General features: G+C 45.6%; 1 protein-coding gene across 1 annotated transcript; it reads left to right on the top strand.

Moving 5' to 3' along the window:
* Positions 1 to 3,594: 3,594 nt before the first annotated feature.
* On the top strand, positions 3,595 to 24,055 carry TLCD2 (TLC domain containing 2). Its single transcript, XM_075262610.1, has 4 exons — positions 3,595 to 3,779; positions 7,606 to 7,688; positions 11,589 to 11,671; positions 23,535 to 24,055. The coding sequence occupies exons 1-4, from the start codon at positions 3,595 to 3,597 to the stop codon at positions 23,910 to 23,912; spliced, it is 729 nt and encodes a 242-aa protein (XP_075118711.1). The 3' UTR covers positions 23,913 to 24,055.
* Positions 24,056 to 26,803: the final 2,748 nt, after the last annotated feature.

Below are 26,803 nucleotides of genomic sequence, written 5' to 3' on the forward strand. Positions count from 1 at the left end.
CCTTCACATCAGCGCCCTGCTGTGTGCCCAAACTGCAGTTTATGCCCATATGTATGAGACTGGTGTACCCAGGATAACGTACTTAATGTCATATATTGGTAAATTGATGTTTGGGCACAGAAAGGAAGGAGCATTATTTGGTTTTTGGAGCACAGTTTGATAATTGGACGTCAGGCCACTTTTACAGGGCCACTGAATTCCCAGTAAAGTGGAAGCTGCTGACATGTGACCCCATTTTAGAAACTATACCCTTAGAGGATTTATTGAGTGGCATACCAAGCATTTTTAACCTTTCAGAGTTGAATTAATTTAGTTTCTGAAAATGTGGCATTTCTGTGAGCATGCGCAGTCAGCTCTGCCCGAGGCCTAGAAGTTTGAACCCAGCTCCGGAAGAAGACGAGCAGAGAGGCCGTTCCTGACGAAGATGGAGGCGGCTCTGGAGATTTCTCTCGCAGCATTGGGGACACCCCCAGTTTGCAGGACACAAGCTGTCCTGGACTGGCTTAGCACCGAGCGGTGGATTGGGGAGGTCACTGGAGCAGCGCTGCTCCAGCGGCGTCCCCTCACGCTCAGGCAGAGAGCATGTCCTCTCTCTGCCTGCGAACGCCGCTAAGCCCCACCCCCTCCTCCCAGGGGGGAGGGGGGCGGCTTTCTGTCGTTCGCCTCAGCCGGCGAAAGGGGTAGGTTCACCCCTGATTACAGCGCTGCGTAAGCTCTGCTACATGGGGCAATTGTGATTACAGGGGTTTTGTTATGTGACTGTCTGAGCAGCTTCTGTGTTACAAAGGGCTGAACGGATGTTGCTGAAATGTGCCAAAGTTCTTCCCCCTCCCCCATCAGAGGCACATTCCCCATCGTACTCACTGAAACTCTACACCCGATATACTCCTCTTGCCCACACACAGACTGCATGTTCTGTAGTCTCCTGATCTTCCATGAGATTCCATTTTCTTTCAGCTTTCACACTGTCCAGCTTCATCCTATATAGCTCCGCCCACAAAATAGCATGTAGCTCCGCCCACTGCCTAGCATGATCCTATCCTAGAAAGGCTGAAGGGCCCGGGATAAAAAGTAGCCTTTGTTTTAATTGGGGTTCCTATCTATGTATGTGGCAAATTTCATGCAAATCCGTTCAGCCGATTTTGCGTGATTGAGGAACAAACATCCAAACCCACAAACGTTCACATTTATAATTATACTAGCTTTTACCCGCGACTTCGTCTGCAGTGATTTGAGAATAGGGTGGACACAGACATGTGAAATTGGAAAAGTGCTTTAAAAAGTTTGGTGGGATAGCAAATGTGATGTGTTATATTGTGTATGTAGTAATACAGACAATGTGCTGTGTTATATTGTGTATGTAGTGATACAGACAATGTGATCTGTTATATTGTGTATGTAGTGATACAGACAATGTGATGTTATATTGTGTATGTAGTGATACAGACAATGTGATGTGTTATATTGTATATGTAGTAATACAGACAATGTGATGTGTTATATTGTGTATGTAGTAATACAGACAATGTGATCTGTTATATTGTGTATGTAGTAATACAGACAATGTGATGTGTTATATTGTGTATGTAGTAATACAGACAATGTGATGTGTTATATTGTGTATGTAGTAATACAGACAATGTGATCTGTTATATTGTGTATGTAGTAATACAGACAATGTGATCTGTTATATTGTGTATGTAGTAATACAGACAATGTGATCTGTTATATTGTGTATGTAGTAATACAGACAATGTGATCTGTTATATAGTGGAAAGCTATATGTAAATGTGAGTGAGTAGAGTGAGGGCTACTCCTGAGGTGACAGTAAGGAGTGTGCAGGCAGGTTGAGGCAGGAAATGCCAGGCAGTGTGTGTGAGTCTATAGCTGGGGCTAGGAGTCCTGCTTTTGTGAGTCTCCTGCTAGGAAGCCATGTTGTTTAGTGGCACCAAAAGTAGCCTATGACTCAATCCTAAGGGAAAACTATGTTTGTGGAAAATTGTACGCAAATCCGTCCAGGCGTTTTAGCGTGATTGAGGAATAAACATCCAAACTCACAAACATCCAAACACACAAATAGTAGGATTATTATAATAATGATAATAATAATAATAATATAATAATTAAATTAATTAAATAATTAAATAAATATATTAGTAGGATAATGGGGAAATTATTTATGACACTATCCAGATTATTTTTTATATACTGTATATTGAATGAACAACTAAGGACTAGTTCACTCGGGGCTAGTGACTGCGTATTTTGGTCCTGATTTTGACGCAGGTAGCCGCGTCAGAATAGGACCAAAATGCGCCTGCCGCGACTGTCGGAAGTGGCCCAAATGAATGGGCTTAGTTCGGAAGGTGCTGTTGTGAGGCGTACGCCGTGGCTGAATCAGACGCGGAATCCACCTGAAGAAAGGGCAGCTCGCTTCTTTTTTCCATGAGTGGGAACAAACCGCTCACGGAAAAAAGAGCGCTAGCGGTCTGCATAGACCTCTATTGTGAGGGGGCGGATTTTGTTGTGGATTTAGCGTCAAAGTCCGCCCCCTCTTGCCCCGTGTGACCGAGCCCTAATATGGAATCTAGGTGCAGGGTAAGGCCAACCAGGGTTTTGTCAAATTGCAATTATAGTTCAGATTTTGGACTAAGAAATGTCAGCAAGTATCGTCAAGGTGGGATCCAGGAGGGGGAACCATGCTAAGAACCATGATTTAAAGAAAGACTGCGATATTGGGGGTGGACCTTCTCACTCGAGGGGAGAACAGAAGAACTGCGCTCGCCCGGGTAAATCAACAAACTTTATTTGCACAACGTGTTTCGAGCCTATCTTGTTCTTTCTCAAGTGCATACAGATAACCTTCCCACAGTGGATGAGGATGATTTTTGCTTTTTCTTCATATTTGGGTGCACATTGCTGTCTCCATTGCTTTCTCTATGAGAGGACCACCCCCATAAAAGACCACAAATGTACTTTCTACACATAGGACACACAGAGATATTTCTGTATATATTATACATATGCAGGGAAAGAAAAAGCTCGACCTGAGAGAAAAAAATACACAATAAAAAAATTATTGAAACATGCCATTTATTAATTTTTTATTATATGAGTCTAATTCTCCAGTGCATGTGTGTACAATACAAGCTTCCCCCTGTGCACAATCACCTCACAGTCTCCCATGACTGGCCCGTCCCTTCCCCATTCATTACTATAGCGTTACAAAACAAATGGGGTGGGGGCGGGAGTCACGTGACCGGGTTGTATAAGGCCCCGCTGTTACACAAGCTGCAGACTCTTATCTTGTTTGTAGCCTCAGAGATATTGGCCGTGATAAGGGGCAATAATGTCACCGGGCGAGTGACTGTCCCAGCTGGGGCCAAGTAGCCCAGACCATCCCCTCACAGCCGGCGCTCCCAGAATAGTGAGGGGACGTCACCATGGGGATGAACTAGGCGGGGACGAGGGGAGAGGAGACGAGACCAATCCCGAGCGCGGAGCTGGCGCTTGTCGGCGCTTCTAGTGGGAAAGTTACACAAGGCGGCTGAGGAGTAGCGGCGGCTAGAACTCAGCATCCCCGGAGCTGTCACCATGGCGCTCCCTGACCCCGGGCTACTCATCACCGGAGCCTCCTTCGTCTCTTTCCGCCTGTTGAATGGAAAGCTGGAGAGCCTGGTCCCCACACCCAGCTCTGCGCTCAGGAAGCCCTGGAAATGGAGGAACATCTGGACATCATTCGTGCACAGTCTGCTGACAGGGACCTGGGCAGTGCTGGGGTGAGAGGCAGGGGAGGTGGGCACATGTGGGGTAAGAGGCAGGGGAGCTGGGCACATGTGGGGTAAGAGGCAGGGGAGGTGGGCACATATGGGGTAAGAGGCAGGGGAGGAGGGCACATATGGGGTAAGAGGCAGGGGAGGTGGGCAGTGCTGGGGTAAGAGGCAGGGGAGCTGGGCACATGTGGGGTAAGAGGCAGGGGAGGTGGGCACATATGGGGTAAGAGGCAGGGGAGGTGGGCACATATGGGGTAAGAGGCAGGGGAGGTGGGCAGTGCTGGGGTAAGAGGCAGGGGAGGTGGGCACATATGGGGTAAGAGGCAGGGGAGGTGGGCAGTGCTGGGGTAAGAGGCAGGAGAGGTGGGCAGTGCTGGGGTAAGAAGCAGGGGAGGTGGGCACATATGGGGTAAGAGGCAGGGGAGGTGGGCAGTGCTGGGGTAAGACGCAGGGGAGGTGGGTAGTGCTGGGGTAAGAAGCAGGGGAGGTGGGCAGTGCTGGGGTAAGAAGCAGGGGAGGTGGGCAGTGCTGGGGTAAGAGGCAGGGGAGGGGAGGCATGCTGGGGTAAGAGGCAGGGGAGGTGGGCACATATGGGGTAAGAGGCAGGGGAGGTGGGCACATATGGGGTAAGAGGCAGGGGAGGTGGGCACATATGGGGTAAGAGGCAGGGGAGGTGGGCACATATGGGGTAAGAGGCAGGGGAGGTGGGCAGTGCTGGGGTAAGAGGCAGGAGAGGTGGGCAGTGCTGGGGTAAGAAGCAGGGGAGGTGGGCACATATGGGGTAAGAGGCAGGGGAGGTGGGCAGTGCTGGGGTAAGACGCAGGGGAGGTGGGTAGTGCTGGGGTAAGAAGCAGGGGAGGTGGGCAGTGCTGGGGTAAGAAGCAGGGGAGGTGGGCAGTGCTGGGGTAAGAGGCAGGGGAGGGGAGGCATGCTGGGGTAAGAGGCAGGGGAGGTGGGCACATATGGGGTAAGAGGCAGGGGAGGTGGGCACATATGGGGTAAGATGCAGGGGAGGTGGGCACATATGGGGTAAGAGGCAGGGGAGGGGAGGCATGCTGGGGTAAGAGGCAGGGGAGGTGGGCACATATGGAGTAAGAGGCAGGGGAGGTGGGCACATATGGGGTAAGAGGCAGGGGAGGTGGGCAGTGCTGGGGTAAGAAGCAGGGGAGGTGGGCACATATGGGGTAAGAGGCAGGGGAGGTGGGCACATATGGGGTAAGAGGCAGGGGAGGAGGGCACATATGGGGTAAGAGGCAGGGGAGGTGGGCAGTGCTGGGGTAAGAGGCAGGGGAGCTGGGCACATGTGGGGTAAGAGGCAGGGGAGGTGGGCACATATGGGGTAAGAGGCAGGGGAGGTGGGCACATATGGGGTAAGAGGCAGGGGAGCTGGGCACATGTGGGGTAAGAGGCAGGGGAGGTGGGCACATATGGGGTAAGAGGCAGGGGAGGTGGGCACATATGGGGTAAGAGGCAGGGGAGGTGGGCAGTGCTGGGGTAAGAGGCAGGGGAGCTGGGCACATGTGGGGTAAGAGGCAGGGGAGGTGGGCACATATGGGGTAAGAGGCAGGGGAGGTGGGCACATATGGGGTAAGAGGCAGGGGAGGTGGGCACATATGGGGTAAGAGGCAGGGGAGGTGGGCACATATGGGGTAAGAGGCAGGGGAGGTGGGCAGTGCTGGGGTAAGAGGCAGGAGAGGTGGGCAGTGCTGGGGTAAGAAGCAGGGGAGGTGGGCACATATGGGGTAAGAGGCAGGGGAGGTGGGCAGTGCTGGGGTAAGACGCAGGGGAGGTGGGTAGTGCTGGGGTAAGAAGCAGGGGAGGTGGGCAGTGCTGGGGTAAGAAGCAGGGGAGGTGGGCAGTGCTGGGGTAAGAGGCAGGGGAGGGGAGGCATGCTGGGGTAAGAGGCAGGGGAGGTGGGCACATATGGGGTAAGAGGCAGGGGAGGTGGGCACATATGGGGTAAGATGCAGGGGAGGTGGGCACATATGGGGTAAGAGGCAGGGGAGGGGAGGCATGCTGGGGTAAGAGGCAGGGGAGGTGGGCACATATGGGGTAAGAGGCAGGGGAGGTGGGCAGTGCTGGGGTAAGAGGCAGGAGAGGTGGGCAGTGCTGGGGTAAGAAGCAGGGGAGGTGGGCACATATGGGGTAAGAGGCAGGGGAGGTGGGCAGTGCTGGGGTAAGACGCAGGGGAGGTGGGTAGTGCTGGGGTAAGAAGCAGGGGAGGTGGGTAGTGCTGGGGTGAGAGGCAGGGGAGGGGAGGCATGCTGGGGTAAGAGGCAGGGGAGGTGGGCACATATGGGGTAAGAGGCAGGGGAGGTGGGCACATATGGGGTAAGAGGCAGGGGAGGAGGGCACATATGGGGTAAGAGGCAGGGGAGGTGGGCAGTGCTGGGGTAAGAAGCAGGGGAGCTGGGCAGTGCTGGGGTAGGAGGCAGGGGAGCTGGGCAGTGCTGGGGTAAGAAGCAGGGGAGGTGGGCACATATGGGGTAAGAGGCAGGGGAGGTGGGCACATATGGGGTAAGAGGCAGGGGAGGTGGGCACATATGGGGTAAGAGGCAGGGGAGGAGGGCACATATGGGGTAAGAGGCAGGGGAGGTGGGCAGTGCTGGGGTAAGAGGCAGGGGAGCTGGGCAGTGCTGGAGTAGGAGGCAGGGGAGCTGGGCAGTGCTGGGGTAAGAAGCAGGGGAGGTGGGCACATATGGGGTAAGAGGCAGGGGAGGTGGGAACATATGGGGTAAGAGGCAGGGGAGGTGGGCAGTGCTGGGGTAAGAAGCAGGGGAGGTGGGCACATATGGGGTAAGAGGCAGGGGAGGTGGGCAGTGCTGGGGTAAGACGCAGGGGAGGTGGGCACATATGGGGTAAGAGGCAGGGGAGGTGGGCACATATGGGGTAAGAGGCAGGGGAGGGGAGGCATGCTGGGGTAAGAGGCAGGGGAGGTGGGCACATATGGGGTAAGAGGCAGGGGAGGTGGGCACATATGGGGTAAGAGGCAGGGGAGGTGGGCAGTGCTGGGGTAAGAGGCAGGGGAGGGGAGGCATGCTGGGGTAAGAGGCAGGGGAGGTGGGCACATATGGGGTAAGAGGCAGGGGAGGTGGGCACATATGGGGTAAGAGGCAGGGGAGGTGGGTAGTGCCGGGGTGAGAGGCAGGGGAGGTGGGCAGTGCTGGGGTAAGAGGCAGGGGAGGTGGGTAGTGCCGGGGTGAGAGGCAGGGGAGGTGGGCAGTGCTGGGGTAAGAGGCAGGGGAGGTGGGCAGTGCTGGGGTAAGAAGCAGGGGAGGTGGGCACATATGGGGTAAGAGGCAGGGGAGGTGGGCACATATGGGGTGAGAGGCAGGGGAGCTGGGCAGTGCTGGGGTAGGAGGCAGGGGAGCTGGGCACATATGGGGTGCATGCTATATAATATACTGCTGGGCACCCTATGGCTATGGGCACGTCTGTAGGGATCAGTATATGTTCTCATACCTATATCTAGCCATCCTGGTAGGCAGTGTACTGTCAGCTATCTCCATAGGGCTGATCTCTTTACCTGTACCCGCATGTCTGCGTTGCCAGCTTCTCCTGTGCTGGGAATATAATACAGCGGGTATGTGTACAGAATATTCTCTAGGTAGGTGAGCTGATGCCAAGGTTATCACCACCTCGTGGGCACAGCGGCCATGTCTATAGGGATAAATCACACAGGAATCTAGTTTACAGCCAGAATGTGAGCGCCCTGGCATTGACTTTACAGGGCGCTCTGAGCTTTGTACCCTGGTTTAGCCCATGTAGCTGTGGGCATGCTGATAGTTGTCTCTGTATCTTTGGAAATGTTACCTCTCTTCTTTATGTTTAGGTTTTACCTGCATCCTGAGATGGCAGAAGATCTGATCTCCACGCACTCCCGCTTTTCGCATTCTCTCGTCGCGGTCTCAATAGGTTGGTTGATTTTTGTTGATTTCTCGTCCTGACACTGTAAGGCCATATTCATGAAGGTCCCATCTGAGGAGTCGGGGGCCAAATTTCTCAAGGAATGCAGTGAACTAAAACTCAGAGTGCATTCTGTGATACATTCACATCTATGGGGCTTCCGGATCCATTCCGTTCTGATAACACAGAGCAGAGTAGGATCTTCTCTATTACCATCTGTGTTAGTGGAACAGAATGAACGCAGAAGCCTCATAGACATGAACGCGTCACAGAATGTAGTCCGATGTCGTCCGACCGCATTCCATGATACATTCAGGCCCCAACACGGGCACACGAACAATTGTGTGCACGGACCCGAAGATTGTAGCTCTGCTTGTATTACTTACCAGTCGCAAACCCAGTCGGGTTTAACATATTTATATGCAGACGCTCCCAATCCCTAATGTGGTATCTCCAGAAATAATAAAGGTAGAACTGTGATATTGGTGTCATATTAAAGCTGAGGATCTCATCTGTTGATCAACAAGAGACCGTCCAGCTGTACTCCAGGTATAAGTGGTGTACAGAGACTGCTGGCAATACAAAAACCGACAGAATGTAATTATTTATGTATTTATTTTAATTTTTTTTTAGCCAGTAATAGGTATAATGTTAAACTTTAAAAAAACCACCCCGAAAATGTATATAGACTTTAAATGGCTTGTACCAAATTTTCAACTTCTCATCTGTTTTATAAGTGTGGAGTGGCCGTTGCACATGCCCAATTCTACTCCGTTCAGCTCTGTGAGACCGCTGAAGAGAACCTGGGAACAGCCGTCCGCTATCTTCAGGAGTCCCATAGAGATGATTGGAGCGGCAGGATACAGAACCCCCTTTTCTCATGTGTGTCGGACCCCAATAATCAGACACTCGTCAGCCATTCTGGTTGTACGTTGTCAGCTAGGTTATACTTTATACAACACACAGTTGACCTCAGAGAAACAGCAAAACACATCTTTATGTTATTGGTTACACATCAGATGAATACACAGTAGACTTACATATACAGCAGGTCACAAGACTAGAATGCTATTCATTACCACATTCCACTGTCATCCCATCCCTCTTACACTGCAGCCCGCTGTACTTCCTTGTGATGTCGCTCTCTGACACTTAAGACACTCTAATATGTAAGAGATCTCTTAAAACAAAGCAGGTTTTGTTAATTTAAAAAATAAGTTTTGTTTTATACCCGTATATACTTGAGTATAAGCTGATTTTTTTTTTTTGTGCTGAAAAAGCCCCCCTCGGCTTATACTCGAGTTAAGCAAAAAAAAAAAAAAAAGCTTTAAAAGAAATATAATAAAAAATAACAGTTGTAAATCCCTCCTTTCCCTACAATACATAGAAAAGTAGAAAATGACTGTGACACACATACACATTAGGTATCCCTGTGTCTGACAGTGCCCGGTCTACTGTATATAGGGGATCTGCAGTGCTCCTGTTCTGTCGGGCAGGGGTTAATAGGAGCACTGCAGATACCCTATATTCAGCCAGACTGAATTCCAAGTGGGGGAAGAAAACCCAGTCCTCAAGCTCAGGGAAGGGGCAGACAGACAACCAAACACCCCCTCCCCTTCTCCAGCACCCAGCAACTACTGCACCCAAAAACTCCAACCATTTTCATTTTTGAAATTTTCCAGTAGCTGCTGCATTTCCCTCCCCCCTCGGCTTATACTCGAGTCAATAAGTTTTCCCAGTTTTTTGTGGTAAAATTAGGGGTCTCGGCTTATATTCGGATCGGCTTATACTCGAGTATCCGGTAATTACAAGAGACAGGAACACGGATCCATGGCATTAATGCAGGAACATGGTAAAGCTCCTCAACTCTCTAACCCAAAGCTGACACTTGGTCATTACTGTCATTACTTTGATGTTTATAAACTACTGTTGCTAAGGTTTATTTAAAGAGGACCTTTCACCACCTTCACCAATTCCACTTTTTAACACTTTTTCTCTCTAGATACCACCATTCCTGAACAAAGTGTAGTTAGTTTTGATGCCTGATATGTTGTTTAAGCTCTGTAATGTCAGAAGGGCGGTGTCATGCCACGAGGGGTGTGATTCAGACCTCCAATCATGGGTGGAATCACACACCCCTTGCCTGTTCCTGTCTAAATAGCACATCAGGCACCAAAGCCAACAGCACTTATTGCTCAGGAACAATGGGGGCTGGAGAAAAAAATCCAACTGTGTCAGAATCCATGGAGCAGCGCCTTTTACATGATATGAGCTAGACTTGTTGGAGGTTGTGAACGGTCTATCTTAGGTGGGGCTGTGAATGGCGTAAAAACACAATATTGATGAAAATATTGATGACTTTTCCTAAACACTAGTCATCCGTATCAGATCAGCGGGGGTCTGCCAACTCCAGCTGTTCTCAGCAGCTGATACGCAGAGAATAGAGCAAGAAGCAGACAGCGCTGTGAACTATGTCACAGGAGCTTACTATTTATTCAAGTGAATGAGGTCTGCATTACCAGGTCTGGCCACTACACGGAAAATAGAGTTGTTTGCTGAATAGGTGATCTATGGACGAGTCGAGTGTCAGACCCCTTATCCTTAGGATGGGTCATCGAATTTGTAGCCTGGAAAACCACCTTAAAGGGGCTCTATCATTGGGAAAAGTCATTTTTAACTAAACCCATCCTTGCATAGCCTTTAGAAAGAGAATTCCACACCTACCTTTAGTATATAGATTGCCTCAGTGGTTTCTGGATAAGTGCGTTTTTATTCATATGCTAATGAGCCTCCAGCCAGCACAGGAAGTTCCCAGCAGCCTCCTCTCTGCTATTATCTCCTATGTGTGTGAGGCAAACAGGAAGTCATCAGCAGCAGCCTGTGCTGTATACTCCCATTGGAAACAATAGCAAAGGGGGTGCACGATGCATCCTGCACCAGTCTAATTAGCATATGAATAAATACGGACTTATTCAGAAACCACTGAGGCAATTTACATACTAAAGGTAGGTGTGGAATAGACTTTCTAAAGCCTATGCAAGGATGTGATTAGTTAAACATGACTTTTTCCAATGATAGCAATATTGGGGGTGGACCTTCTCACTTGAGGGGAGAACAGAAGAACCGCGCTCGCCCGGGTCAATCAACAAACTTTTTTTGCATTTCGCGTTTCGAGCCTATCTTGCTCTTTCTCAAGTGCATACAGATAACCTTCCCACAGTGGATGATGAGTATGCACTTAAGAATGAGCAAGATAGCTCGAAACGCTTTGCGCAAATAAAGTTTGTTGATTTACCCGGGCGAGCGCGGTTCTTCAGTTCTCCCCTCGAGTGAGAAGTCCACCCCCAATATCGTTACCTTGACGTCTCCCAGACGTATATATCCAGCTGCCGCCCACGTTTACCTGTGCCAACCATTCCTAAGATACACTATAGAGGTGGTTGTGTCTCCTACAACCCCACCAGGTGAGCGACCATTTGTTTCTGCTTACCCTGACTTTTTGATCCAAAAAATACTACACCAAGGTCGGCTCGTGCCTCTGTTCTTTTTTGCTTTTCCCAATGACAGAGCCCCTTTAAGGATAGGGCCACACGTCTGCACCAGAAAAGAAGACTGTTTTATAGTCCCTGTAAAGTGAATGAGATTTTGTGCCGTTTCTTCCTCACATTGCAGGGAAAAAGCCCTGTGGAAACTGTTTTCCCATATGGTTTGGGGAAGGGAAAAATGCAGTGGCAAAGCAAGCGTTTTTTTTTTTTTTTTTAACCTACATTTCCGCAATGTGTAGCCTATCACAGGATTAGTAAATCTGACTAGTGGGTGTGAAATCACCCTGTCAAATACATTTTTGTTCATCATTCTTAGAAAATCCCAAAAATTAGTAACCCTTTTTTCCCCTTTTCTTCGTTCTAGGTTATTTTCTCCATGATTTTGTGGATATGCTACAGAACCAGAAACTGCATCAGTCCTGGGAACTTCTCTTCCATCACACTGTGGTATGGGATTGTGTTGTATTTTTTTATTACATGTTTTTTGTCTGCTTTCTAGCTGTTCAATTTTTTATTGCTTCTCCTCCGGCTAGGCTGTGTATACCTGATCAGTAGGGGGCTGACATACGGCTTACGGACTGATCTTCTGTACAGAGCCACTTCCGGTGTTCGTCATGTACACGATACAGGGCCAGAAGCCGAAAGCTCCGTCCACTGTATCGCAGCTTGGAGCTATTACTGCAGCTCAGCGCCCATTGTAGTCAGGCCAGGCTAAAGACGTCTGGGGACTGCTCAGGCTTATGATTGGAACTCAGTGGCGGCTCAGTGGTTAGCACTGCAGCCTTGCAGCACTGGAGTCCTGGGTTCGATCCTGCCAGGAACAACATCTGCAAGGAGTTTGTATGTTCTCCCCGTGTTTGCATGGATTTCCTCCCATACTCCAAAGACATACTGATAGGGAAAAATGTACATTGTGAGCTCTATATGGGGCTCACAATCTACAAAAAAAAAATTAAAAACATTTTTTAAAAAAATGCACAAGCTTGACCAACGTTCAACATTTAATTTGCATATTATTTTTTTTTAATAAAGAAAGCAATCACTGTTGCACCCATTGCATTGTGTAACATCGCGTCACATTAAAGCTGGATTTCTATCTCCAGTTTTCTTGTATCCATGTTTAAACCTCCTAGACGGAAAGCAACAAGCATTTTCATTTCTGTGTGTCCTTACCTTTTAGTGTGTTCCACAGCTTTTATGCATTGGGTTTTTTACTGCAGAGTTCTATGGGCGAGTCCGTGCAGTGCCGCAATTCACAGCCATTACGGACATGTTCTGTAAATTGCGGACCACGGTTGCGGCCCGGCCACATATCCGGTGGTGTAAGAGGCTGCATTGACTATTATGTGTCTGCTATTGAAAACCCTCAATTGCGGACTTACATTACGGTAGCGTAAGAGCAGCCTAAAACATCAGTGACTCTCTTAGTATATCTGTGTTTGCACATGTCCTATCCGTTACCGATTTTTAGTTCTTAAATGAACATTTAACAAACGGTGTCAGAGATTGCCGCTCGCTATGTCATTAGCCTGCTTTTCCTAGTTGTGGTTGTTATATCTGTGATCTTTCTTCATGATCTGCAGTAATGGAGATGGTTACACAACACACAATGATCAAATAAGAGATAAGGTCACACTCCTAGGTGTTAAACACAACCTGACGCTAGTATTCAGGTTTCCGTTCTTCGAGTCTGCCTGGGAACCCTAAAAACAGAAACTCTATTCATTCAAAAAGTGTAAACTCGCGGACCCCATAGACAGTAATGGGGTTCACGGGTTTCCGCATCATATTTTGAGCAGAATGGGAGAGGGAGTTCTACTGAATGTTTGATAATATAATTGCATACATATAATATTTAGATCAGACATTTCTGATCTATATCAGTGTATTATATTATTTCTATTGTATTGTACCTCAATCATTGATGGTGTGAAGTTCTTTTACATGGCTAATGATTAGGTGAACAAGCGATATGACTAAACAGTGATTGCCCCCCATTCTTATGAACCTTGTCATAGTCCCATATAAATATGGCAGTGATCAAGCCACAATTGAACTGACGGCTGGTTGCAATCTTTGTCTGCCTATTAATCCTCATTGTCAGCAGCACCTCCATGTAAGCAGGCCGTGTGGTGCTGACTGTGCAAACAGTATGAGGACCGAACGGATGTATTACTGGTGGCTTGTTACTTATGCAGAGTGTAAAGGCCATTTAACTACTTGCTAAGCACTTGCTGAATGTATATGTCCAGGTGGTGACTCTTTATGGATATAGCTGTACATCTTTACAGAAATAGAAGCAGTCCGAGATTGTCAAAGCGAGGAGCCGGACTCCTCAGAAAGAAGGCAGCCATAGTTTATTACCTTCCCAGTTTCTGCAGATATCGCTCCATGAGATTAAAATAAGAATGTCACTACTACACCCACATCGCGGCGTCTACCCCACCTCCCATGACACAAAACCTACATGGGTGTAACCTACATGAATATGATCCTAACGGATACAGAAAACGAAATGGGAAATACAGACAAGAGTCCGATTTATCCCCAGAAATAAATGCAAAAAGTATTTAAATAACTCAAGTTAGGGTGGGTTCATATCTACACACCGGTCTCTGAGAAACTGGACAGGAGACGGAATACGACAGTCACTTTCCAAACCCTTTCATTTGAATGGGTTTGCAAAGTGACCGCCCGTGAGTGTCTTTTGGTCTCAGCGGTGAAACAGTTTTTATTTTTAACCGGACACAAATTCGGACATGCAGGACTTTGTGTATGATTAAAAAAAAAAAGGTTTCGCTGCGGAGACCAGAAAACGCTCACGGGTGGCCACTGAATGCCAGGTTTTCGTCTCCTGTCAGCAGAGCACAGAAACCCACAAAGCGGAGACCAGGGCGCAGGTGTGAACCCGCCCTCAAAAATTGTTAAAGCCTTAAAAATCACATGTACCAAAAGCCCCTTATAATGTGTCTGATCATGAACTAGAGAAAATAGCCTGGTCATGAAGTGATAAGTGAGTGAAGAACAACCCGATCACTAAGGGGCGTTCACACTACCGTCGGTGTCCGATGCTAATGTCTGCGCAAAATCTTGCGCAGACATTAGCATCGGACACTAGCTGTGTCCATTACATTTTGCATTGATTTAAATGGACATCGGGTGCGTTCGTTTACAATCCATGTCTGTCCTTAACTGTCCGTTCACAAAGATGTCCGATTTTTCAAGCGGACAGCAAAACCTGACATAGCATATATACAGTATGTCATGTCATAGTCTGCACACAACCGGACAGAGATGTGCACACTATCCTATAAGGGTATGAAAGGCCATGTGTACAGCTCTGTATACAGTAGATTGTAAGAGGACAGCTCTGTATACAGTAGATTGTAAGAGGACAGCTCTGTATACAGTATATATTTAGAAATACTACATAACAATTGTTTAGCTTTGGCTACTAGGTATACTTTACATTACTTTGTTTTTTTTCTTTGCACTGTATTGTCTGTTGTTGCTCCGATTTACTGGTGCGATTGTTTACAAGTTTAACATCATTGTAGTGCAATGACATGGTTGCCACAACAGGGAACAGAGCGCCCGACATACCCCTAGTAATACAGCCATGAACAATACCAGACTAATTCTAGTTTCTATACAGGTTCTCTTATTTTCATCTCGACTTCTCAAGGTTTACTTAGACCATGACCCGCCACCAGCGCCGCACCTCCCATGAGGCGACCTGAAGCGAGCGCTTCAGGCGGCGCTATGCCAGGGCCTCAGGGAGGGCGGCATTTTTGCTAACCTAAGCCAGTCCAGGACAAGCTGTCCTGCCCGCCACATTCTTGAGGCAGCAGATAACTTCCTGCATTACTTGTTTTCCTGCTGTTCAAAGATCATATAGGTTTCGCATACAGTAAAGAAGATGTCCTGCACTGACACTTAAAACCTGTGAAATGTGAGATTTATAGCTATGGATTAGGTAGATATGGTAATAATCCTTTAAACAGAAAGTTTGCTGTCAGGACATATTATCAGACAACCCAGCCTTGTTGTGTAAATCTCTCCTATCACGTGACCAATTCCTCGAGTTGTAACCTTGAAGAACTCGTTCCACCCAGTCACTTATCTCTAATGTGAGGTTATGAAAGATGAAGATTATGCCTTCTATTAAGGTGTCATAATAGGGTGACGTCCTAGCACTTGTCGTATTTTATCCTGACCATCACTGAAGAGTGTTCTTGGAACTAGATAATATTACTATTACAGCACTATTCATTCCAAGGAACTGTAGAGGTCTAAAGGGTTTACATGCATAGTATAGAGACAAGTACAGGAAAATACTAAACCAACTAGATGACTGAACCTGCATGGTGGGCAAGAGGACCCTGTCCGCTAAAGGCCTGCTGTCTATCATATTTATAGGTAACTAGCTTCTGCCCACGACTTCGTGTGCGTGTTGTTGGAGTGGATGATACGCATATATTCAGAAAATTGCTTTTGTCGATGGTTTGCCTGCTCCAGCGTTTCGGCAGCTCTCAAGCTATCCTGCTGCTGAACTTGTTCCTCACACTGTGCCTGTGATTGTTCCGGCATGTCAGCTGCTCGCGGGGACGCCATATAATAAGCGTGTTGTTGGTGTTGATGATCCACCGGCGTTTTGACAGCTGTCAAGCTAGCCTGCCGCAGAACTTGTTTCTTGCAATGTGCCTGTGATTGTTCCCGCATCTCAGCACCTCACTGGAATGTCATATAATGAGCATGTTGTAGGCATTGATGATCCGCCTGCTCCAGCGTTTCAACAACTGTGAAGCTGGCCTGCCGCTGAACTCATTCCTCGAGTTGTGCCCGTGATTGTTCCGGTATCTCAGCAGGTCGCTGGGACACCATATAATGAGTGTGTTGTTGGCGTTGGCGATCCGTCTGCTCCGGCGTTTCGGCTGCTGTCAAGCTGGCCTGCCGCTAAACTCGTTCATTGCGCTGTGCCCGTGATTGTTCCAGCATCCCGCTGGGCCGCCATATAAGGAGCATGTTATTAGCGTTGATGATTCCCCTCAGCTGCGCTTGAGGAGAACTCTGACTTCTGACTTCCTTCATAGCTCTCGCTGTTTGTAGCAAATTAGCTTTTCTTTTCCAGGCATGTTGAAAATTGGCAAACTGCTAATTTGAATTAAAGGTGTTTGCCCATGTCAGTGTGTCAGCAGTGCCTGGAGCAGATCAGATAATATGCAAATGCATGAACACAAACCAGGGTTAGCTGAGTGTTTACACAGAGAGATAACAGCCCTGGCTTTCTCAGAAGCTGAGACAAGAGGAGTGTAATATAGTATGTGAACATAAATTCATAACAGTCATGAAGCCATGTCATTTACTGGGATAAAGTAACCTATGTGTTAATCGAGATTACAATCTATCTATGTGCCAAATTTCATTCAAATCTGTTCAGCTGTTTTAGCGTGATTGAGGAACAAACACACAAACTTCCAAATTTTCACATTTATAATATTAGTAGGATGTGAAACCTAGCACAAATAGGACGTCATTGCTGACATCAGCCAGGGAAGTCCTGTACAGAAGACCTAATTTGCTGCTGATGGAGGCAGAGCTACAGGGAAAGGTGAAAAGATGAGGCCTCTTCAGCAGCCCTATTAAACATGAAAAAAAAGTTGGAGAACTCCTCTAAAATCTCATCCACTCTGCTACTGTATAGCAGTAGCAATCCACCTGAAAATCTGATGGAGAATACATAATCTATCTGACACTTGTAAGCCCCGTGCCCTCCGTGTAGGGCCTCATTCACACAAAGGTATCTGGAAAATACACCTTGGGCAAGGCTCACTATAATGCAGAGTCTTGGTCTCCTGACTGTGTTTAGGCCGGGTAATCCAGCCGGTTTACAGACCAGATTCCACCATCCCACTGTGTGCATGGGGCCTTAGAGTATTACTAATCATTTACTTCATACAGCTGTCCTTTATGGGTGGCCGCACCGTTCTCAAAAATGTGACACTTGATAAAGAGCGTTTTCTCTTTTATAAAGATGCTTTCATTTTGCAGATGCTCATTGAAGGGATTACGGCTCCTAGCAGCCCCTGAACAACAAAGAGAGACACTTAGAACGAAAACTCAAGTATGCCTAGAGGCAAGTCTAGGATGCCGGTACATGTTTGTGCCCCAGCTATGATACTACTTGCAGGTGACCACTAATTTCTAGGAGGCGTCTGGACTCTGCATTGTTTCATGTGCATGCTTATTGCAGCAGCTAGCATTAAACCAGGCCTGGTACCCATAGCTCAGCCTCAAACATGGTGTACTTACACCCTAATAAGTTGCCCTACAGTTGTACTGTTCCAGTAACTGGGAAGTACCCCTGGGATTTGGTAGTAGGTAGGTTCCTACTAAGTAGAACTGAACACCATGGATTATATTCCAGATATTCTGATAATGACACAAGTATTAGATTGTATAAATCAGTAGTGTGTATATGGAAAACCAGCCTGTAGCTTCCCATTCTCTGCCTGCAGATTCCGAAAACCAGCAGAGAGTAGGTTAAAAACTCCATATACAGTTTAGATGCAACATTTCTGGCTGCTTTGCACCCGATAAACCAATATGCTTTGGCTCCCAGTGCCTTGTGACATTATACATGTGAAGAGTCAGATGGAAGAACGATCAAGGTCCAAAAACGGAAATTTTAAGTAAAGTCCATTTTAATATTTGGAGACTTATAACTCTTCATACGTCTTATCAAAATTTCTTGGTGAAACTTTTATATGTCGTCACAAAACATTCAAAAATGTTGTTTTAAGAGTTTCTAGGCTTCATCCTGAGAACTGCTATCCTTAACCTTGTCACCAGAGGGAGGTTTGCTGAAGAAGTCTTGTGCAGCCTCACCACTGAATTGCTTCAAAACTTGCAAATCAGCATATTTGGCTTTGCTAATGGGCAAAAAGGAATTGTATTTTTGCCCCAAGCTTGTGCCTATGCTTGCAGCTGACTTTCTTCCTCTTGCACTTTTCTTAAGGCCTGCTCTCTTTTTTTTTGCCAGAACAGGACTTGTTGTCCAAGGACCATTGTAGGAAGTGCGGTACTTCATTAGTCCTTCGTTCTGTGTCTCATGACTCTGATTGCTTTTCCATCTTATGCTATATTTGCAAGCCTAATATAAACATGGACTTTGATCGCTTTTCCAACTTTTAACTGGCAGCCTATAGGTGTAACGCTGTATACTACAGGGCGCCATCATCTCAATATGACAAATTTTAGGACCTTTATCGTTCTTTCATGTGACTCTTCACATGTCATTGCCTGGTTGTGCTTGTGCATCCACCACAGAAAAGTCGCTTGACACTGACAGTCTTGCACTGAATCAGAGAAAACTCAGATCCACTTAAAGGGATTCAATCATTAAAATATAATTTTTTTCTCACTAACAGGTAGGAGTAGACTTAAAAAAAACTATTGTTCTCCTACCTTTAGACGTCTTCTGCATCACCGTTCCGTAGATATCCCAGTTTTCTTCGATATGCTAATGAGTTTTCTTGCAGCACTGGGGGCGTCTCCAGTACTGCAAGAAAACTCTCCGGCGACGGCCTCTGTCTTCTGTCTGCTAACATTTGTACCTCCTCCTCAGTGGAAAAGGGTTAAAAAACATACTGTCCTAGCTCCAATATCTCCCAGCACAATCTGGGCAGAGCCGACTGCGCATGCCTGCGTCCATTTTCTTGTGGCAGCTTATACAGCACGCGCGTGTAAGCGGCCACAAGAAAATGGCCACAGGCATGCGCAGTTGGCTCCGCCCGATGGCAGAGCTGACTGCGCATGCGTGAATTTTAAATCCAGAAGAAGACGTCGCAGAGAGGGCATGCCAGAAGAAGACAGAGGCTGGTGCTGGAGAGTTTTCTCGTAGCACTGTGGACATCCCCAATGCTGTTTGAGCGCTGGGGACCGCCCCCTGTGCTGCAAGAGAACTCATTAGCATACCAAAGAAAACCAGGATATCTACAGAACAGCGGCTCGGAGACTTTCTTAAGGCTATTCTTAAGTATTAGGGAGAAAAAAATTCCATTTTAATGATTGAATCCCTTTAATTATATGGCTAGGGTAGTGGGCTCTTTTAGTCATCACCCCGTGTGCACTTCTAGCGCTGATAGTATTATACTAGGGACCTGGGTTAACAAAACGTGGCAGGGATGTCCAATATTAGTGGTTCATGTAGGTATGTATAACTGCTGCGGCCTAGGCTGGCCTTTCTCTCTTAGAAGTTTACAAAACAACAACATATGCAAAAAAGGCTTAACAGTAAATAAACATCCAATATAAATTATTAAAAATAATGTCTGAACCAGACAGGATGGTTTTAAATATAATAAATATTTATTAAAAAATCACAATACAACGACAGTTGTCATATAAAATTAATATAGAGTAGAAGGGGAATAACAACCCAAAAGAGATATATGAACCAGGTGGTGGGTGGCAATCATGTACTGATAAGGCATTAAGTAATATTACCGAGCAAGGTAATGTGGTGGTTTAAATGAAATACAAGGAAACACTCAGTGCAGAGTAAATACAAAAGCACACAGTGCTAAACACATATTGCAACATGCCCAAATAGAACACAATAATACATAACATAAGGTACACCAGTGTCAATACTATAATGTGACCAAACAAAATACCAAGCAAGGAGTAAATGATGAAAGTGAAAAGTAGCCAATGCCTACCCACTGAGACCTGGACACCCGACGCGCGTTTCACCTCGCACAGGCTTCGTCAGGGGATGTTTTAGCCCTGTCATAACTACCTTTATATAGTGTGTGGCGAAATAACTGATTGGCCTCTCATTCGTCTCAATCATTGGTGTCAGCGGCATTACCGGATAAAAATAAGGGTGTGCGCATGCGCAATAATCCCTAAGGATATCACGAGAATTGAGAATATCAAGTCTAAGCTGGACGAAGACCGAAAAACAGAGAATGCGCATGCGTGCATTACGATGGTAAGTATCAACGGCGCCGCTGAATACAGGGAAAGTGCGTTCATGCAACCCTGTTAAAAGAAGACATCGTAAGAGCCGTAATGATGAGGAATAAAACCTCAACGCCACAAGGATCAGAAAAATATACAAACAACTACATATGCCTGCTGGATTATCATAATATACAATATGTCAAAAGGACATGCTATACCAAAAATGTAGTTTGTATATATGATGATAATTAAATAGTGGCAAAGAGACAACACACACATATGAACATCAGAAAACAGAAAAAACGCACAGTGTACATATGGACATAGCACAAACAAATACACACAAAATAATAAATAAATATACGCATAAATAATACAAATGAAAATAAATAATGAATGAAAGTGAAATAACCGGTGCGCAGTGCAAAGTGATGGTGCACATAAAGAAATTTTTTATATAATATAGATAAATAATACATGCGTAAAAGATGCATAGGCATCTACAAGTAAAAAAGAAGATAAATACTCAATATATACGTGTAATACCAAGTGTATATCCGTAATCCCTATAAATAATCGTCACTGTGAAGAAAAGGGACATGTGAAATTAAAGACAGGGTAAAAACTTTTATATATAATATAATTGATTGCTGACCAAGAAAAAAAAGTATAATGCAAATGCACTAAAGAAGTAAATCAAAGGAAGGGGGCAAAACTCATAGATTCATTAAGTCCATTAGGATGGACTGTATTTAAACGAAAGATCCAGAGTTGTCTCTTAGAAGTTTGACAAAAGCCTATTCCCTGCCTTAATGATCTCTACTTGTTTTACTGAGGATACAGCAGAAGCTGTACTGTATTCTACTGGGCATGCCTGACTGACTAGAATGACATGCACGGACCTATAATATCTTCATTTGTCTATAATTGGTGAAATGCCCCAAACTCCATCCGCACATTTCTATCTTCCATGTTGTATTTCTTAGCTTGGTTTGGGGCCTAGTGGCAGAACATCAGCTACCAGCAGGTTACTACGAAATCTTAATAAATCTTTTGATAAAGTTGTTACCACCTCTGAGGTGACTGCAGGCCGTGGGATTTCAGTTTGGGTATACATGTCTAAGTGTCCATAGTTTTGCTACTGTTGATCAAGACAACTCTGGCCCCAATTGCAGACGTCTGCGTCCACTCTGCTACATCTGTACGTCCTCCTCGGTGGAAAAGGGTTAAAAAACATACTGTCCTGGCTCCAATACCTCCCAGCACAATCTGGTTCTGCAGCCCCGCTGGTTTCTTGCGATGGAAGTCCCAGCTGCTCGTGACCGCTAAGGCCGACTCTTTTAAGGAATTGGTGCGTCAAGGACACCGCTTTGATATGTGCATCGCCTTATAAGATGAAAGACGCCTTGCTAAGAGTTCTAAGGAAGCAATATGCAATTACATTCTCCTTAGTAGAGTACTTGCTTTAGTACCGCGTTTTGAAAGCTTATTAAGATTATGCTACTAGGTTTCAGGAAAACCAGGCATTGATGTATATGGAGCTAGCGTCCAAAAGGTGGCACTAGAGGAAGAAGAACTTCTTAGCTTGTCGCTTTCCCAGAATCTTAGCAGGACATGCATGGTCTAATGAGTCCTTGTACACTATAAAGCAACATTTCCTTCATGAAACCTAATACCCGCTCTGTATGTTGGTGAATATGAATATCCAAAATGGAGGGTCCCCTTCCCCATCCTTTATTTGGGAAAGCAGGGAACACTGCACACGTCCGGAATCACAACCGCAAAGGTTTTCTTCACCATCTCTCCATGATATTGTATTTCTGTAAGAAAAGATGAGTTTATCTCAGGAAACAACAATCTTATAAAATTGGAGGCACTTTAAGTACAATATGGGTGCTATATTAGGGGAAAGTCTGCTTTGTAATAGGGCCATGGGCGCGTCTTTTCAGGATTTGTACTCCCCACACTGTGTAACATTAGGCAGGTGCCCTGTATTGTATATTGTACGTGCTTGTTACTATAAACTACCTGTCAGTAAGCTATGTCCTAAGAAGAGCAGGTCTGGCCCCCTCATGTGGACATTTATAGCAATGACATCATCTGATATACCGTAAAGATAAATGTTCCAGCTGTGGAATTTATAGCAGACTTGTTTTATCTTATGTTTATAGAGGATGGTACAGAACAATTTAGTTAAACACAATATAACTGAAAAATGCAACATTTGTTATAGATCTATCTATCTATCTATCTATCTATCTATCTATCTATCTATCTATCTATCATATTATGTGTATGTGGCATGTATGTGAGATCCTGTATAATTGTGTATGTCTTTTTTTGCTGTCTACACAAATTTAAAGGGGTGATCCAGTTTACAGAAATTAATGGTCTACAATTTTAGACTGGCAGGAGGCTAAATATTGGGACCCCCATAGATCTGCCATTTCCCAGCGTTTGCCACGGCAGATATTGTTACTGCAGAAGTGTACCGTAGATTATTATATATTTAGGAAATATACATTCGCCTGCAAGTGCTGTGGGGGCGGGGCCTGATTTTCCTATAGTCAGCTGTAATTCAGACAGAGAATGAATGTCAGTTACAGCTAAAGGGGAGACCTCGGGCACCAAAGGGGGGGAGCCCGAGCACTTGCATCTGTCTGTATACAAATCAGGCCTGCCCCAAAGCACTTGCAGACTGATTAGCATATCCATAGAAAGATGGTCGCCTCTGCGTAGCTTCCCCTTTATGACCACGCAAGTTTCTTCTCCTTTTAACGCCTCCCTGTAAAACCACAATAATAACTTTTAACTCTAAAGGGTTTGTCCGGGGAGTTGTAATTGACTTGTCTGGCCGGGGATGGCTTATGATGGCCCGGGGGTTTCTGGTCACGTCACGGCCCCTGGGTCATGTGATTAATTTCCTGTGAGATTGGGGAAAGAGGGAGCTGATAGAGAGGGGCAGAGCAATCTGGTGGGGCTGTTTTGGATCCCGGTGTCATAGCTTAGCGATTCCTGGACCAGGTAGGTCAATTATGTCTTTCCCAGAAATCCTTTTAAAATCCTTCTTTGCAGTTCTGTCTTTTTTTTTCTTTGTTTATATGTTTTTCTGTTCCAAGGATCGGAACAGAGAAAAAAAAAAAAAAAAAATCCAAGCTCCATCATATGACCGCCTCTGATGTACAATGTGATTGGGCTTCCATCACAATGGGTAGAATAGCCCAGCGTGCTGCCATCAATTACCATGACGGAAGTACAGAACACGTCATGCTGGGTTATGGGGGTAAGTGTACATTGTGTAGTCACTGTATTTACCAGACTGTCTCCCTTTTTCCTTCAGGTTATCACTTGCTTTGGTATCTCTCTGCTCCTCCATCGGTATGTAGGATTCTCCGTGGTCGCCCTACTCGTAGAAATTAACTCCATCTTCCTGCATCTAAGACAAATTCTGCTCATGGCCAACCTTGTCAAAACCACGGTGTACCGACTGAACAGCATCCTGAACCTGGGGACATATGTCGTCTTCCGGATCAGCACCTTGGCCTGGATGACTAGGTGGTTGGTGTTAAACAGAGACAACATCCCTCTACTCACCTACACGGTTGGTAGTGTTTCCATGGCTATAATGACTGTCATGAATATCGTGCTTTTCTATCGGCTCTTGAGAAGCGATTTCCTTAAGTCGGCCCGTGATACGCCAAGTGAAAAGGATAAATGACAAGTAGAGCTTTGTTCTGAAGACTCAGGGAGACATTTGGTTGTAAGGGCTGCTTGTGACACCCATGACACTCCAGAACATGAGTAACCTTGTCTAAGTCTGTGCAGGGACGGGACTGCACCGCTGCTCTACTGAGGAGACCAAAAGCAAGAACATCTTAAGGATTTCTACATTTACTGACCTCCTGCTATAAAGTCACAGCTTTTCTTGAGTACTTTAGGTGCAGTCACCTATGAGGTTCACTCTTCTTCTGCTACTAATAGTTCTGGCCATTAGAGATCCGCTCCAGTTACAACAACCAGACATCCTCATTCTTACAGGACGCTCATAAAATATGAATGCAATAGATGGGAAACATCAAGTATACATATCTAAAGAGGGAACTCAGATTTCAGCCTGTGATGACAGAGTAATGGATATAACAATGCGCTGCACTATTTCTAAATATATATATATATATATATATATATATATATATATATATATATATATATTCCTAAGATTATGCACTAACAGCAGATAACACCTATTGTGAAGAACGGCAGAGCCAGTCATGTAAGTTTATAAAAGGAGTCGGCCCACTAACCTGCTAACTACATACTCACTAGGAGATCAATACTGGAGTAACAACCAACCATGAGTACAGGGGCCCCTAATTCACTTTTGTGTATTTGTGACCTCCCCTTGACTCACTTCTTTAGGACTGACTGAGATAGCTGAATACAACACTCCGCCTGTCCCAGAAGTGAATGGAGCCGCCATCACACCCTTACACCATCGTCACTATGGCATTCCCATTTCTGTGGTTCATGGGCCAACCCCTTTGAAAACTAGACCTGTCTGTCTATAGTACTGTATATACAATGGAGGCACAGGTGTCTCTGTGAGGTCTCTAGTTAGTTATTAAAGGGGTTGTTTGATTAGAAAAATAGGTCTATTTTTTATTTCTAGAAATGGCGCAGCTTTTTTGGGGTTCTTTCTAGTCGTGCCCCTCATTCCTGGGCTTACATAGCTATAGGACATACATATGCTGTCTCTCAAGACTAACCAAAATTAAATACGTAAAGTAAGATATGTTAAAAAAAAATAAAAATCGATGTTTATTGGTAATAAGATAAAAAGATGTGGCGGCCATACACCTGTGCCGATGGGGGAGCGGGGGAGTTACTAGTGGAATTGGGGTTACATTTTAGTAAGTACCTGTGATGATATAGCAGCCAGGAGGGCTGTTAGTGAAACGCGTCAGCTAACTGGGCATGGTCTTAAGAACAATACCAGTATGTCCGTAGCATTCAGAGAGCGTGGCTCAGTGGTTAGCACTGCAGCCTTGCAGCGCTGGAGTCCTGGGTTTAAATCCTGCCAAGGACAACATCTGCAAGGAGTTTGTGTGGGTTTCCTCCCATACTCCAAAGACATACTGATAGGGAATGTAGATTGTGAACCCAATGTAGGACAGCGACTGACAGTGTGGTTAACGCTGCCCCACATTTTAATACAGATCAACCTAACCCTTATTGTTTTCTATTGGTCTTGAACCAGTATACAGATTTAGTGAGTGCACTGAACGGGGTATATGAACTTTATCTCTCAAGGGGTCTTTATATATGTTTGTCCACCACATCTTTTTATCTCACGAACAATAAAGATCGATATATTGATCGAAAAAGAAGGAAAAAAAAAATAATATATATATATATATATATATATATATATATATATATAAATTTATTTATTTATTTTTTTTTTCCTAATTGAATGTGTGTTAGTTTAGGTAGTGCCCTCCTAAGTTCATTTTTGTCATTCCTGGGTCTTGACTGCAATAGCAGACACACCCCATAGACAGAGATGGCGCCGCTTCTAGAAAATATAAAAATTTTAGGCCTCATTTTCTTTTCTTTGAAGACCCTTTTATGGTAAAGTATGAATGGCAACATATAAAAGTATCTAGCATGGTAGCTTCGCCTGTGATGTCATCATAGCCTGTATACAGAACCTACCTCTCACGGTGCTATGGATGTCGGCCTCTATGACAAAGAGGACCCCAAAGTCTTACATACATTCTCTTCTAATGCTTTTACAACCAATAGTATTTGACGGTCTACACGCCAAAGGCTTGTTCTTTCCTGTCACGCGGCTACCTCACCAGTTTTCCTTGGCGTCTGTTGTATATTTAGCTTGAATGATTTTTCGAGTGTAAAATAAGGATGTCCGTGCCCGGCGGCCTCATTTAGTAAATGCTTTCTACTGGCAAAGTGATTATTTCTATAGCCTGAGAATGGAAGAGAACCTAGAAGAACTGTCCCTAAATGAATCCGCCATACTATCCGCACATTGCCGCCTATAGTACTGGGGGCTATAAGGTTTTACCAATATGGATTAGAAGGTTTTTCCCTTCCAGCAAGTCATTAGATCACTCTTGGATATGGCACAACGCTATGACTAAAGCCTGTGTTATCCTGGATAGACGGAGTAAAATCCATGTGCACAAGCTGTTCAGTAAATAGCAAGATCCATAGGCTTGGGTTTAAAGGGATTTTCCTATGTGAACATTTATGGCTATAGGAACAGGATGTGACATAAATGTCCAATAGATTTGTGTCCCACCTTAAAGATGGGTTATTCTCATCTTAGCAGGAGGTTAAGCAGCCGGCAAAGTCTACGTGCCGGCCGCTTCCATTCATTCCAATGGGTGCGTGCTATTCGAAACTGGAGTTGCGAATAGTACTCGCTCATCTCTAGTTATTAAAAAAAAAAAGCTTTATGGTCTCAATGGCTCCTCTGTTCTTCCTGGAACAAAGCTGACAATGTGGCTGTGGGTTTTTTCCCCAAACACGCCGCTCCCTTTCCAACTATTTCTCATCCAAGTTCTATTATTGTTGCTCCATTATTTC

Source organism: Leptodactylus fuscus, chromosome 2, assembly GCF_031893055.1.
Source record: "Leptodactylus fuscus isolate aLepFus1 chromosome 2, aLepFus1.hap2, whole genome shotgun sequence".
NCBI lineage: Eukaryota > Metazoa > Chordata > Amphibia > Anura > Leptodactylidae > Leptodactylus > Leptodactylus fuscus.